Source organism: Colossoma macropomum, unplaced genomic scaffold, assembly GCF_904425465.1.
Source record: "Colossoma macropomum unplaced genomic scaffold, Colossoma_macropomum, whole genome shotgun sequence".
NCBI lineage: Eukaryota > Metazoa > Chordata > Actinopteri > Characiformes > Serrasalmidae > Colossoma > Colossoma macropomum.
Window position 1 is genome coordinate 9568266 of NW_023494792.1, and position 12561 is coordinate 9580826.

Consider the following 12561-nt stretch of genomic DNA (forward strand, 5'->3'; position numbering starts at 1 on the left):
AACAAGCCAGCAGTGTAACACAGTTCCTAACACTGTATGTTGCTATCAGAAGTGATACTGTAAAAAGACTTTCAGAGATGCTTGAACACAACCTCGAGACTTGTCTTTTGCTACACCTTGGGGTGACGCCAAGCCTATCTACAGCTTCAAAGGAAATGCTGATCTGGAGAAAATCTGATTTCTACAAATAATATTTTAACATATTGACAAGTAGCTGATTGAAGCACTTGGCAGTTGAATAAAGTCTTTGGCTCTAATAGGGCTTGAGAAGCAAATCAATCTGGCACCTAGGCTCACCATGCATGCCAGCAAAGTGAGACTCTCCCAGCACAGCAGCAATCCACAGCTCCTGAGAGTCAACATCCGCCCCCACCAGGTGGTACCCAGGAGGCACCTGCACCATAGCTTTCAGTTCACTGCCCACACGATCCCGCTGCAAACACATACACATACCTGAACAGTGTTTTACACACAAAATCTTAGTTTCACTGACAGCACAACATAGGAATCTGGTCTTCTTTCAGTAATTCTGATATGGAAGCTATGATGCATTTTTAAATTTAGACTTCAGACTTTCATTATGATAAGATATTAAATGTGGTGTTGTGATATGGTGGCAAATGTGGTGTTGTGATAATGGAATCTGCTTAACTGTAGAGCAGAAAAGATTCTACAGTGTTTGGGTGAGGATGAACTTGCTCCTCTTACTTCACTTACCCGTGCATTACTGGCAGTCAGCCATGTTGGCTCCACAGCTCTGCGGGTGACCGTTCCAGCAGTGATAACCTGCGGTAGGATGGCACCATACTGCCCCTCCTCATCATAGTCATCATGTCTGTTGTAAAGTAGAAGAGAAAAGGTGATTTAAAGGTTTTCAGTAGAGTGACCACAATGTTACTAGTGGACGGTGTACAGTAACCCTGCAATACCTGCTAACAGTGCGAGGAAGTTCCCCCTTACGAAGCCAGACAACCATCTGAGAACTACACAGAGAGATGGCCAAAAACAAGTTATTTCCAAAGAATCAATGACAAGCCTGCTCAATAAGGCCAAAGTCAATATCACGGGGCATTTCACAAGATCATTACTGGAAAAACACTGAGGCAAGGGCACCTGATGCGTTTCTGGGCATTTCTCCAAAATGAGATCATCTTGTTAATCTCCAGAGCCCGCGTTGCATTAGTTCCTCCTCGTCCGGCCTGAAGGGTCCCGTCCTCCATTTTAGATAGGAAGTCTTTAGAGAAGGGGCTGCCCACATTATTCTCATTCCCATCCTGACATATAAAAGCACTGGTAAAATCATTCTGAACACTATGCACACTGTTAAACTGTTAATTCATATAAAGAAATGTGATAAAGGGGAAGAGTTTTAATGCACCTTATGAGGTAACTTAAAGAACCAACATCCAGGGATGTTCACATCACTGTATGGTCCGTTACCATGGTGATATGGACACTCACTTTCGCCTGTTTCCAAATCATACAATACCTGATGGACAGAACCATTGAAGTCCAGCGAGGAGAAAAAAATTCAGATGAGTTTTTTTTTCCCCATTTCCAGTGTTCGCAGCAACTTGTCAAATTAGCTGAAATGAATGTACCTGGGTCTTTCTGGATCTCACTGTTCTAGGCACTGCCTCATCATCAGACACGGCCTCCAGCAAACTCAACTCCTCCACCTAGAGGACACCACACACAAGTGCGCGCACACGCACACGCACACGCACACACACACACACACACACACACACACACATACTGCCATTGCAGCCCATACGAAATTCGACTATATAAGAAACATTAAAGGGATGGTTTGTCAAAGCATTTACTCAATTTTCCACTGATCCCAGATGTCAATCAGCCAAGATATGTTTGGTGTCCAATTTTTGCTTCTTTAGTTTAGCACTGAAGCTATGAGGCTAATGTTTACAAAGACTTGAAGTCAACAGTCACCCATCATCTTTTCTGTAAATACATCTTCAAAACTTCTCTCAACCCACTCAAACCACATTCAAGTCTTCATTAAGGTCATGCACACTCTGGGACAGTTTTACCTACTTTGAAATATAAAAATGAACAAATCTTGATCATGTGGCCATGAATTTGTGCAGTCATTTTAGACAACAGGTTTTGTGTTGTATTCTGACTCCCCTGCAGGACACACTTTGATGTAAAAACATGATGTAAAAGTTTTGTTCATTTTTATAAGTGATATTGGGTCCTAAACCACACAGACAAGTCCGCACAACCTAAATGAAGACCTGGCTGCGGCTGAAGTTTCAGGCTGTTTCCATACCTAGTTTGCTAAAGTCCAAAGCAGAGTTAGGATTTTTTGTGACACTGTATCTTTTTCATTTGGTTTCAGTTGGTTTCACACTGCAAATGAAATTCTGCACTGAAAATTTGCCCCCATTTTAGGCAAGAAAAACTCCCAGTTCACATGAAAATAAAGATGCTTAACATCTGTTTTGCAGCTCACACTGTAGGAATGATATGAGCATCTGTCAGACATTAAAATAGGCAGATTATACAGACAGTACAGCACTGAAGAAGCAGGAAATCATGCTACAATGTTCAATTCACTCATTTGCTGCAGACCATCACAGAAATGCGTTCCCACCAGCATCGAACTGAACCTGGGTTCACCTGGAAGTGGTCCAAGACTGAACATGATTTCATTTGTTCAGTGCGGACCCAAGAGTGAGATGTTCACACCTGTCAAAATGCACCAAACTAAAGAAAAAGTTAGATAGGTCCACACCAAAAGAGGTAGATGTGAAAGCGCTCTTAGTGATGTAATTAATGTAAAAGATTTGGATGACTGTTGACTTCTAGTGTTTTTAGCAACATTAGCCCTGCAGCTCAAGTGCTGAACTAATGAAGCTAAATTTGAACAACAAACATGTCTTGGCTGATTGATTACATCTGGGGTAAGTGGAATACTGTGTAAATTTGACTTTTTTGCCGAACCATTTATTTAAGAAATGAATCAAACATACAGGTTAACTTAAATGTTGCAAGGTTAACCATGGCCTGGAGAGCACTGTGTCTCCACATAACTCATATGTTAAGGTTCCTAAAAACAGTTTTGTTCTCTTGGTTGAAGCCCTGTGGAAATCTATGGGAGGTATTTTACATCTTGTCTATTTCTCCCCCAAAAAATGTTTAAAACAACAGTGTGACAACTGAAAAAAATTGGAGCATTTTCATGTAATACAAAACTTTAATAACCATTACTAATAATGTGCCTTCACAACACTCTGCTAACACAAAAGGAAAACTGTAAACAAGTAAGTTTCTTACCGTTTGCCAGACACTGTTGTCGGTCAGCATGAGGTCATCCGAGGGTGAGCTGCTGAGACACTGTGGCTGTTCTTTTCCTTTCTGATCACAATACTCTCTGTAGATTGTCTCTATTGCTCTGAACACACCAGTACCAAGAACTCAAAAACAAAATCATACTGGGAAATAACTCAATACATTCTTAATACCTAAAACTCCACTCTCTGTATTTTACATCTTTTTGTACTTTCTTAATTTTATTATGATTCAAGTACAAATTAGAAAGTGCTAATTTAACCATGTATTTGCAGTTGCATTTCATATCAAAGCGATATTTTGAGATGTAATTTGAGATGTAATGCAAAATCAACTGCAAAATGCAAATGCAAAATGCACATATGATTCTGCTCTATGAAAAAAGTAATGGCAATACATTTGTGACTGGACTCCTTCATTGTCACATTCCTGCTCTGTGAAATACTTTTACATTTTGTTTGTAATTGCATTTTGATTGTCTTCGGCATACCTGCCCATCAAACACTGTGGGTGGGACTTTTTGCACAGAAAAGTGTACAAATTTCTAAAGCCACCATCCCTGTGACTGTTGTTATCAGTCCAGTTTCATCTTACCTATGGGGGCACACAGGTTCCCTCAGTGTCCTCTGTGATGTCCAAGTTGTCTTTGCGGCCTGGGACCAGGTACCCCCAGCCGTGCTTTTCTGTGTAGTGCAAGGGAAAGCCATCCCAGGTCAGGCCCATCAGCTTGGGTGTAACCCTCATCTGAAGACTAATGAGACTGGCTCCAGGAGACCAAGGCTCATCCTCTTTCTCTGACATCCGTGCACACAGCTTCCGATACCAGCTGAGAACAGCGGAAGAGCAAATTCATTTACTTCTTGAATGGCTTTCTCTGCAACCCTAGCATTACACAAGCAGTGCTCACCCTGGGTATCCTGGCATGTGCTGCCTCCTCTTGGGGAGGCAGCTCACTGTCCCCTTTAGCCGCTCCACAAGCTCTCTGCTTGGGTCCGGCCTCCCCTGCTCCTCCTCCTCTGGGGGTCCCGGATCTGTAGCCATTTAACATTTATCTTTTATGCAAAGTGATTTAGAGCAAATGCTGAGAAATTCTTTATTCATTAATGATCAATGTTATTTATCTACATATTAGAATTATTCTCATTAATTTATAAGAATAAAAGAAAAAAAATGGACCAGAGTTTTCAATGCTTGGATCATCTGTACTTCATCAACGGCATGTTTTACCTTCATTCCAGTCTTTCTCTGGACTTTCTCTTTTGGAAGCTGTTGCTGCTTTCTCGGCCTCTTGCTTGGCTTTCTTTCTTTTGCTCATGGGTATTTTCTTCTGCTTGAACTCCTGAACATCCCACTCTAAATCCCACAGCCATGGGTCTTCTTTGTATCTAATCATGAAATACCATCCAGAATGCATTAATTATTAAAAAATACATACAGGCAACACAAGTGTTCAAAAGTTTGGAATCACTTGTCACATTAATCATTTTATTTAATAATAACTTTAATCTGCAGTGTAGATCAAAATATTTTAAGCTAGACACCACAGATCATCTTTTTAACTTATCTTTACATACTACAGTTTCAATAATAAAAACAGATTTACAACATTTTGAAATTAAAATCTTCATGTACAGTTGTATGCAAAAGTTTGAACACCCCAAGTCAAATGACGTTTAGTTGATTTTCTAAGTGAAAACACGTTGATATCCTTTACAGGGAAACAAACTCTAATAGAGCGTTTTCTGCTCATATTAGTGCATTATTTCTTTTTATTTGCTGAGATTAACATATAGGAAAATGATAAAATATAAAATGAGCCCTTACACATGCCACATTTTATTTTTATTAAATTTAACAAGTAAACAGTAATTGTGCATTAAAATGTGCAGATGTAGAGGATGTGTACTCACATTCATTTAGAAAATCAACCAAACATGTAACTGGACTGGGGGTGTTTAAATTTTACATATGATTGTGTACAATGGTGGTCTTCCTTTCCATAAGTTCAGGATATTACTTGCATAAACTACACCAACTGGCCACTTCATTAATTACACCCTCTTGTATCCACACTCTAAAATCATTGTATTCATAGTTTTTGATAGTAATTTTTAAATGTGGCCCTTCTGGTATGATTTAGTCTGTTCCAACTCAACAACAAACGTCTGAAAAAAAATATATGGAATATCGTAATGCATATCGTATAATGTGAAAATGTCTCTATGCCTTGTGATATTATTTTTTGGCCATATTGCCCACCCCTAGTATGAAGGTTTTCAAATGTTTGCCTATGAGGTTCAGCTAATAACTTTCTATAGCACAAATGAGAACTATTCAGTAGTCCAGTCCTTTGTGCATGTTCACCTGTCATCCTGCAGTAACTGGCAAGCATCATCTGCCAGAATCATCAGAGATTTCTTCATCTCTCTCTGCAGCTCCTCGAATGTGTCCTGGGAATCCTCCAAATACCGACCCCAGCTCTGGTTGACAGGCAAATAGCAGACACCCATCTCCAGCATCCCTGCAAACGTCACTGGATGAGGACACCTACGGAAATACATGAGACACACAGAACACAGAAATGAATGCAGAGTTGTTTAACAGGTTAAACTGCAAGAGTTGATTCGGTGGGCAGGGTATGGACAGAATAGCCTATATGTGGTGTATTGTTACCGCTCCATGAAGAGAGACAGCTGCTCGGTGAAGACCTCATGAGTGGCAAGTACATCTGTAGCACAATACTGCATCAGCTCCTAAAAAAAAAAAACTGAATGTCATAAAAGTACTTTTGTGATCTGTGATCTAAAGGAGTATGTGTGCGTGTCTATACCTCTGACTTTATAAACTGTGGCTCTTTCACTTACCTGGAAATTGTTCCTGACATCACTCATGCTGCCCTTCACAAAAATATCCCTGGGCTCTTTCTCCAGGGGATCCCCTCCAACATAGAGAGCATGAACATCAGCCAAGTTATTAATACTGCTGATGTTAACCCAGTCCCAACAGTCAATCTATCAACAACACAAACAGATCATGCGTCATTTCATGTGATGATTCACATTAAACATATTCATCAAGACTTTTAAACATTATGACGTGCATTACCATTCAAAGATTTTTAATCAATTATGATATTTAATAACATAAAACCAATTGGTTTCAGATAAACGTATGAAATTAATGCAGTTTGTTTGTCCTCTACAATTTCACAGCTTGCAAAAAATTAGGAAATTTTAGATGTATCCATAATGATGAAGAGAGCAGTAGGTAATTCTAAAATGACTATGAAAGCTGAGCATCGAGAATTTTATAGTATTCTTTGCAAATTACAATAAATTTATCATGCAGAGTGCCTCCTTTTCGAGCCATGATCTGAATACCTGAGAAAAGATTACTATAAATAAATAATTACATCACACAATTTAAAGTAAATAATACTTTAAAATACGGAATAAAACATTTAAAAATATCAATTGATCTCTAATTAATAAGACTGAACTCCACATACAAATTCTTTTTGTATATAAAATAACACTAATAATATTAAAAGTGATTCTGTCTAGCCTGTCTAGGTCTAAAATACAGTATATAATACGGCAGACATGCCCAATTAATACTCGGTATACAGTGACTGGGGCTGGAGCAAAATCAATAACAACTGTTTGTATATATACAGACCGCTGGGCCCTCTGGCCGCCGACCGAGTTTCTTCATGTGTTCCTTGACTTCATGTAGGCCTCGTCTCTTCCCATACCTGTTGGCCATCCAGAGGGAACGCTGGAAACCTGTCAGGCCTGAGATAGCCATGTGGAGGCTCATTGTGTCCAGGAAACGCATCTTTGAGCCCTGATTAACAGCAACAACACACAAAGGAAATGTGTATCTACAAATAACTAAGAACTGTTACATAAAGGGTGAGTGAACAATTGAGGATTGTAAATTCTGATGCACAAAACCATCAGAATTTCAAAATGACCAAGAACTGCAGATACGTTTGGTACAGTTTGTGAAAGATATACTTAAATGTTAAAAATAAACCAGGGTAAGCAGTGCATACAGAATCCCCAAATGCGTACTTTCAGTAGGTACTGTTCTTTAATGTGCGCTCGGTCAAAGCTGACATTGTGTCCCACTACGAGCCTTTCCTTCCACAGTCCATCCTTAGGCCTGCTGGAGTTTGATGGAGTCTCCAGCGGGATGAGGTCTGCTAGCGTAAGCTGACTGGACCAGGTGTACCTCTCCTCAACCAGACGCTTACTGCACCACGAGTACCTAGAACAAAGAAACGAAAAGAGAAACAATAATAAACAATACACTCAACGTGTTAACGCCTGTTTTTGTACTTGGATTATTAATGTAATGATTACTCAACCTTGTCAATGACTAAGAATTACTTGGTAATTTACACAATGGTAATACGCGTTTTAATCTCTCCTAACAGCGTCTCTTAGAGTTCAAAACGGGGCCTGGTGGACAAACCCATGTATATGAATTTTTACCACACAGTGCTTGGGCGTTTACTTTAATAAAGCCTTATTAAAAGCTTCCTAGTTTATCTTTTTCCAAGCATTTTTGAATTCTTGAAATACTCTGCATGCTTTATTATAATTCATTTAAGTCTATTTTTATTATTTGCCTCTTTTTTTCTATTCCTCAATTAATCATTAAAATAATCAGCTGATTACTGGATTACTTTCACCAGACTTTAGCAAGTGACAACTCCAATGTGGATAATTCCACTATGCTTTCAGAGCGAGAACTATTAAACATGAACGATTTATAATGTAACTAAACACTGTTCAAAGTTATCATTTTCTAAACAAAGTTCAGTAAAATGTAGAGAGGTAGTGATCTCTTACATCCTCATGCCTCCTCAGCCTGCTTTACAGATTTATGTAACGCAGGTACCCCATGACCCAGAAGGATAAGCGGCTTAGAAAATGTGTGTGTGTGTGTGTGTGTGTGTGTGTGTGTGTGTAATGCAGGTATTAGACGCCGTCTCTCACCAGGCAGTTGGAGAAACAGCCACTGCCAGGGTGGGACAGTGACCCTCAGCCATGCAGACCTCCACATCAAAAACCAGAGCATTCTCTTCAGGGAAATCCACCTTCCTGCACTGTCCATCCAAACCGTACTCTGTCCAGCCCACTTCCCAAGCCCATTTTTGGGGCATCTGAGGGAGTTTTGTTTGCTGGAGCCGGCTGGCCGCCTCCAGATACGGCAGACTTTGTTTCTGGGCCAGAATGCGAAAGTGGCCATCAATGTCATCACCGTACATCTGTGGCAATTTAAGTTCCACGTCAGGTAACAGAGCTGCCTCTTTCCCCCAGAGTTTATGCGCCTCCAAATGCCTAATGCTCCGCTCTACATCCTCCTCTGAGTACTCCTGCTCTGACCCACGGAAGATCTGCTCCTGCAGGTTCCTGGAGAGCATCTGGATGTTGAGGGGGTTCGTGCGGGTCTCTCTGGAGCTCTGCTGGAGCTTGGCTTCGGCTGTGGCTGTGCACCATCTCCTCCACAGTGCAGCTGAGGAGCACCGCCATGGCCGATGGGACACTAATCGGAGCATCTCCCCTCTGCGCTCACAGTCAACTCATTAAATACTCAGCAGACCCTGGAAAACAAGGCACAGCAGTCACACAAGCACAGCCAAATAAATGAAAGCATTTTTGGGAACATGAGCAGATTTGAGCAGAGCAATAACTCATTAGTCTCATCCCTGTTTTGTATCTCTACTTCAATTTAGAGATCAATTGTGCACAAAGGATCTGAACAAGGCAGTTTAACTTACTCTTAACTGCTTAATTCTGCGCACAGACTTTGTCACACAGTCAACTTCAAAGCAGCAGCACCAAACAGCGACCATGAACAATGTGGAGGTGCCTTAAGACTCACCCACATCCACATGTTGAGGCAGATAATGAGGAGAGTCACAGCAACAAAAGTACAGTGACGTTAACAGTTACAGTTAGCTAAGCTACTATAGACAGAAGACCCGCGTGTGGTTAAAGTAGCTAGGTAACTTTTCCAACTTATATAATTAACCACACCTTTCAAACACCAGTTACTCTTCTTCCTCGCTGGTGCACTTTCTGCTCATCATATCGGGGCCCACTCTCGTGTTGTCCGCAGTCTTCGCTCTGAGGAGACATCTTCCAAACACTGCTGAGCGCCGCCCTCGGCGTCTGTGATTCGCTAACGCTGAGAGCGCAGGAAGAGGGGCTGATCCAGCTTCGGCTTCGGCCACAGAACAGATGAAGCCGAGAACCGCCATGTCAAAACATTTCCGGGAACGCGGTCACGTGCTTTTGGCGCGCGAGAGGGGGAACTCATTTCCCGTTAAGCAGACAACAGATAGTCGAGCCCCATTCAAACCAACGGGGAATTCTGCCTATTTCATCAAACATTAAAGATCATGTCCCCCTCTTTAAGATTACAGCGAAGTTTTGGCCACTTTTGTAAAAGTGAGGGTCTTGTGAGTATTTTGAGCTCAAACACGAATTTTCAGACGACCTGATTTTAAGGTAAAACAGTTTTGTTTCGGGTATGTTCAGCCCGCTGTTCAGTCTTTCAGCATAGGCGGCTGCCGTTGCCCCGGGAAACGGGGGCGGGGCGGAGTGGTTGACGCAAGACTTAAGCAGACAGGAACTGAACCCCTCTTCGCCCCGTTCACTTCAATAGGCATGTACCATCTTGGTTTACCCTAAATATGATCTTTGGCCATTAATCTACTCTGTTTTCTCCACAGCGACACCACACGGCCGGCACAGGGTTGGAGGACTCAGTTTAGTAAACGGTTAAGATGACTGATAATTTACATGGAGCTGATGTTCATAATGAAGCATTTTGACCTCATAGCGAGCTTTCTAGCAGGTTTAAGGCAGACAAAGAATTTAGTAAACAAAGTTTCAGGATAGTTAGCCAAAGCTAGCTGTTAACTCAAGTGTGGTCTGTGCTTCATTAAAATCGTCCTATTTTCCGAAGCGGTCATACTGCCTGCCTGAACGCGGTGACGTTGAAAAAACACATATGAACACACAGACCGCGCTGCTCCAGGAAGTGGACCCCTTTGTGGTTCTTTAAATATCAATGATTTTCCCACATTACCAGCGGCCTCGTGGCCTAATGGATAAGGCGTCTGACTTCGGATCAGAAGATTGCAGGTTCGAGTCCTGCCGGGGTCGATTGTTTTTACACTGAGCTTCGTAAAAGATAAAAAAAACCCTCTTAATATTATTCTCCAAAACATAAAGAGCTACTTTTGCACCGCGTACGAGCTGTGTTACCGCTTTGACCTATGTCTTAGTGCGGCTGTAGGCAGGACGATGTGACTGACATTACTGTGTAAAACTGCACCCTGTTCGCTCAAATCCAGACTATTTTCACATTATTATTTATTATTATTATTGTTATTTGTGTGCTGATTCAGTGTGATAATTTGGAATAGATTATGTGTGTTTTTAAATATGACAGTTTTAAATCCTATTGAGTTATTTTGTCCATCTCTCGCTGTTAACAAAGCCCCGCTTTATGATGAGAACTGATTCCGTGTTGTTGTTTTTTTTTCAGCAAAAGAAAAAAATTGACTAGAAGTGAAAGATTAAAGTCATTTTAATTGTTTGACATGTTTCAAACAGGCCTACAGCGCAGGTGTGGTAGTAGCTTCCTTAGTTCTCACCGCCAGGGGGCAGCGTCGCCACGCAGGAGCACAGCCGGACGGGCTTCAGCTTTACTCGGATATTTCTCACATATACACTCCAGTTCTGCCCTTTGTCTAATAAACGTTCAGTGTTTCTACTCGTCTGATAAGCCTTATTTATCCTGACAAGCCCTTCTTTTTGTCGATGAAGCTGCAGACGCTCTCAGTCCTCTGTTTGCTGGAGTAAAGTAAAGACCCGAGGAGAGACAGAGCACAACCGGCAACATCACACAACGCAAACTGCGCAATTAACGTAATGATCGGTTCGGGGCCAAAGCAGGCGGCGTAGCTACGGCAGAACATCTCCGCATAGACTTAGACACAGTACTGACTGTCTGAGTTTGAATGTGCACACTTAAAAAGATGGTTCTTTAAGGGTTCTTTGGTAAAGACGGTTGTTCTGTATAGAACCGTGAGTTCTATATAGTTTCCATAATAACACCTTTTTCAAAATGCTTCTATATCGCACTAAAAAGGCGCTACATTACACAACGCAAGCTTGACATCGTAACCATAGAACCTTTTTGGTGCTATGTAGAACCATTTTCAGAAAGCTTCTGTATACACTTCTGTATACATTCTCCACCTGAAGAACCATTTCACCATGCAAAGAACCCAAATGGTTCATTGAATGTTCATGGTTCCATATTGAGCCATTGCCTTTACTAAAGAACCCATGAAGAACCATCTTTTTAAGAGTGTAGAACTCATGGTTCTAAATAGATCCATTGCCTTTACTAAAGAACCCCTGGAGAACCATCTTTTTGTGTACAGTAATTTGGGCTGATCATTTTGGGATCTCATTTGTATTTTCAGAGACTCGTTGTGATTTATCTACTGACCACCTGCTCACGGATGAGGGAAGCTACAGTGGACATTTAGGCCTGAATACTGTAGCTGTAGCTGTGCAGCTCATATATTCCAACTGCCAGTTCTGTTTCTGTGAGATCTGCACTGCATGATAAGACGTCTTTCAGATTTAGGATATTCTCCTGAAATGTAATGCAGGGCATAGGAATTGGGGAAAAATCGGAATATTAACGCACATCACTCTGGAATTGCTGGACTTCATTCTGGCATCAATAAGCTGCTGTTCATCACACATAATCAAACTGTAGCCTAATAAAGATGCTTTCATATCACTTTGGGTACATTTGTTCCCACCACGCACTAAAAGCATGATCATGCACTCCTCATATCACACTGGCCAGACGACTTATTTGAGAATCAGTATTTTCATGCTTTTCATGATTGAACGAAACAAGACGTTGACAAAATACTCTGACACTGTTGCTGTCAGAGTATTTTATGAAATACAATGAACAGAGACACTGTTACGTGTTCAGCCTTTTGTAGACCAACTTTTCCCCTCAGCTTTTCTGCTAAAGCAGGAGAAAGAAGCAGAGTAAACTGGCCTAAACATGGCCTTCCCAGTGAATGGGCCCTTGTCTTAGATCAGACCCTTAATTTTCCTCTAGCTCAGGGGCTTGTGTGAGTGTGAGTGTGTGTGTGTGTGTGTGTGTGTGTGTGTGTGTGTGTGTGTG

General features: G+C 41.3%; 1 protein-coding gene and 1 non-coding gene across 2 annotated transcripts in view; one reads left to right on the plus strand and one right to left on the minus strand.

Annotated features, from left to right (window-relative positions):
- polg (polymerase (DNA directed), gamma) overlaps positions 1 to 9490 on the minus strand; it is a 13090-nt gene extending 3600 nt beyond the window's left edge. The window contains 18 exon segments of the mRNA XM_036575888.1: positions 298 to 433; positions 718 to 835; positions 930 to 983; positions 1114 to 1274; positions 1379 to 1489; positions 1602 to 1679; positions 3304 to 3421; positions 3913 to 3932; positions 3934 to 4144; positions 4226 to 4349; positions 4546 to 4703; positions 5683 to 5865; positions 5992 to 6071; positions 6183 to 6329; positions 6997 to 7164; positions 7395 to 7590; positions 8325 to 8932; positions 9369 to 9490. Of these exon segments, the coding sequence (XP_036431781.1) occupies positions 298 to 433; positions 718 to 835; positions 930 to 983; positions 1114 to 1274; positions 1379 to 1489; positions 1602 to 1679; positions 3304 to 3421; positions 3913 to 3932; positions 3934 to 4144; positions 4226 to 4349; positions 4546 to 4703; positions 5683 to 5865; positions 5992 to 6071; positions 6183 to 6329; positions 6997 to 7164; positions 7395 to 7590; positions 8325 to 8887 (2626 nt within the window). The 5' untranslated portion in view covers positions 8888 to 8932; positions 9369 to 9490.
- A 939-nt stretch (positions 9491 to 10429) lies between these two features.
- Positions 10430 to 10502, plus strand: trnar-ucg. Its single transcript has one exon. It is a non-coding gene; the product is annotated as a tRNA-Arg (tRNA).
- Positions 10503 to 12561: the final 2059 nt, after the last annotated feature.